Source organism: Cynocephalus volans, chromosome 1, assembly GCF_027409185.1.
Source record: "Cynocephalus volans isolate mCynVol1 chromosome 1, mCynVol1.pri, whole genome shotgun sequence".
NCBI lineage: Eukaryota > Metazoa > Chordata > Mammalia > Dermoptera > Cynocephalidae > Cynocephalus > Cynocephalus volans.
Window position 1 is genome coordinate 177,598,238 of NC_084460.1, and position 1,617 is coordinate 177,599,854.

At 34.3% G+C, this 1,617-nt stretch overlaps 1 protein-coding gene across 1 annotated transcript; it reads right to left on the reverse strand.

Moving 5' to 3' along the window:
- Window positions 1–1,155: 1,155 nt before the first annotated feature.
- On the reverse strand, window positions 1,156–1,344 carry LOC134371132 (keratin-associated protein 19-6-like). The gene has a single exon (XM_063088155.1). It carries the CDS (start codon window positions 1,342–1,344, stop codon window positions 1,156–1,158), a length of 189 nt encoding a protein of 62 aa, XP_062944225.1.
- Window positions 1,345–1,617: the final 273 nt, after the last annotated feature.

A 1,617-nucleotide genomic window follows, 5' to 3' on the forward strand; every position in this document is an offset into this window, starting at 1 on the left:
ATTTTCCTTGCAGATGGCATCAGTATCTGAGATTTTGCTAACTTCAAAAAAGTATGGAAGTGTTCCTTTTTTTTCTTATTTACTAAAAGAGAAACTATTAAGAACTCATCAGTGAAACCATCTGTCCTCATATTTATATTTTTGGGAAGGTTTTTAAATCATGGATACAATTTCTAAATGAGATATAGAACTACCCAGATTTTTATTTTCCTTGGATCCTTTTTTATAAGTTTAATTTAATAAGTCAATATGTATTTGAGGCTAGAATTAAATGACTTTTTTCTGTGTGTTTTTTGGGCTATGAAATATTTTAAGCATACACAACACAAGAACGAGCAAATATTATAACATACATCATACACCCATCTCCTAGATTTAACAAGTGTTAATATTTTAATATAAATCCTTCATGTTTGTTTTCTCAAGTGTTCTAAAATAATTTACACGTAAAGTAAATTTTTTTCTTATTATTTTGCTTTGAAATTATCAAGATAATTTTAATGAATAGTGAATTACAAAACTAAACTGAAGTTTGATTGTTAGCACAGAAGCCTCTTTAATCTTTAAACACAGAATTTCTATGTTTGCCTGGAGAAGAAAATATAGATATTTATAGTAAGGATGAGAAGCAGAAGAAAGAAGACAGAGAAGGAGGTAAAGAAAAGAAGATGAAGAAGAGGAAAAGAAGAGGAGGAAGGGATAAGGGAAAGAATAAAGGAAGCAGGAGGAGGAGATAATTATTAAATAAAATATATAGGTAAATTTCTTCAATATAAAAAGAAAATATTGCCATGGTTGATGATTATATTAATGTATCACATCAAACTTATTGTGATAAAAAGATTGAAGCCCAAAAAATATTTACTATATCAGAAAAAGTTTATTATTAGATATTGAGAAGCAAAACTTTACTACAGTGTAATGACTCTCCATGTAGTATAGAAGCAGATCTCTGATGAACATCACTAATCAAACACCAACATCTAGTTCATCAAGTTTTCTTCACGTTATTGTCAGAAACAAGGTGGTCCAGATAGCAGTTTAATTATCAAGACAGGATAAGAAAAGCAGGCCGGTCACGAAATAAAGTTTTCTGAAAGAATCAGGGTCTCACAGATGACTAAATCCACAAACTGCAAATTTTCAAGTATTTATTCAGTAGAAGCCAGAAGACCAGTATCTCCCACAGCAAGATGGGCGGCAACAACCATATCCGTATCCTCCGTAATATGATGGGCGATAACAGCCATATCCGTAGCCTCCACAGCCATAGCCGTAGCCCAGGCCACTGACGCCTCCACAGCCATAGCCGAGGCCTCCGTAGTAGCTGCCGTAGTAGCTCATGATGTAAGGGCTGGCGAGTTTGGTTTGCTGTTGCAGATCAGTTTTGTGAGTGCAACAGCACAGGGACATTTATATACCCTGTGAGGGGTATGAAAAGCCACACCTCCAAACGTCACCCATCAGAACACATTACTTGGAAACTATGCCAGCTATCCTGTTTCCTAACACCCAACTATGTCTCCCAGTTGTTTATGTAACTAGCTATTTATAGGTTACGCAACATGTTTGATTTTCTGCTTCATTTGGAGTCTTAGAAAAATATTTTGTCTGTAA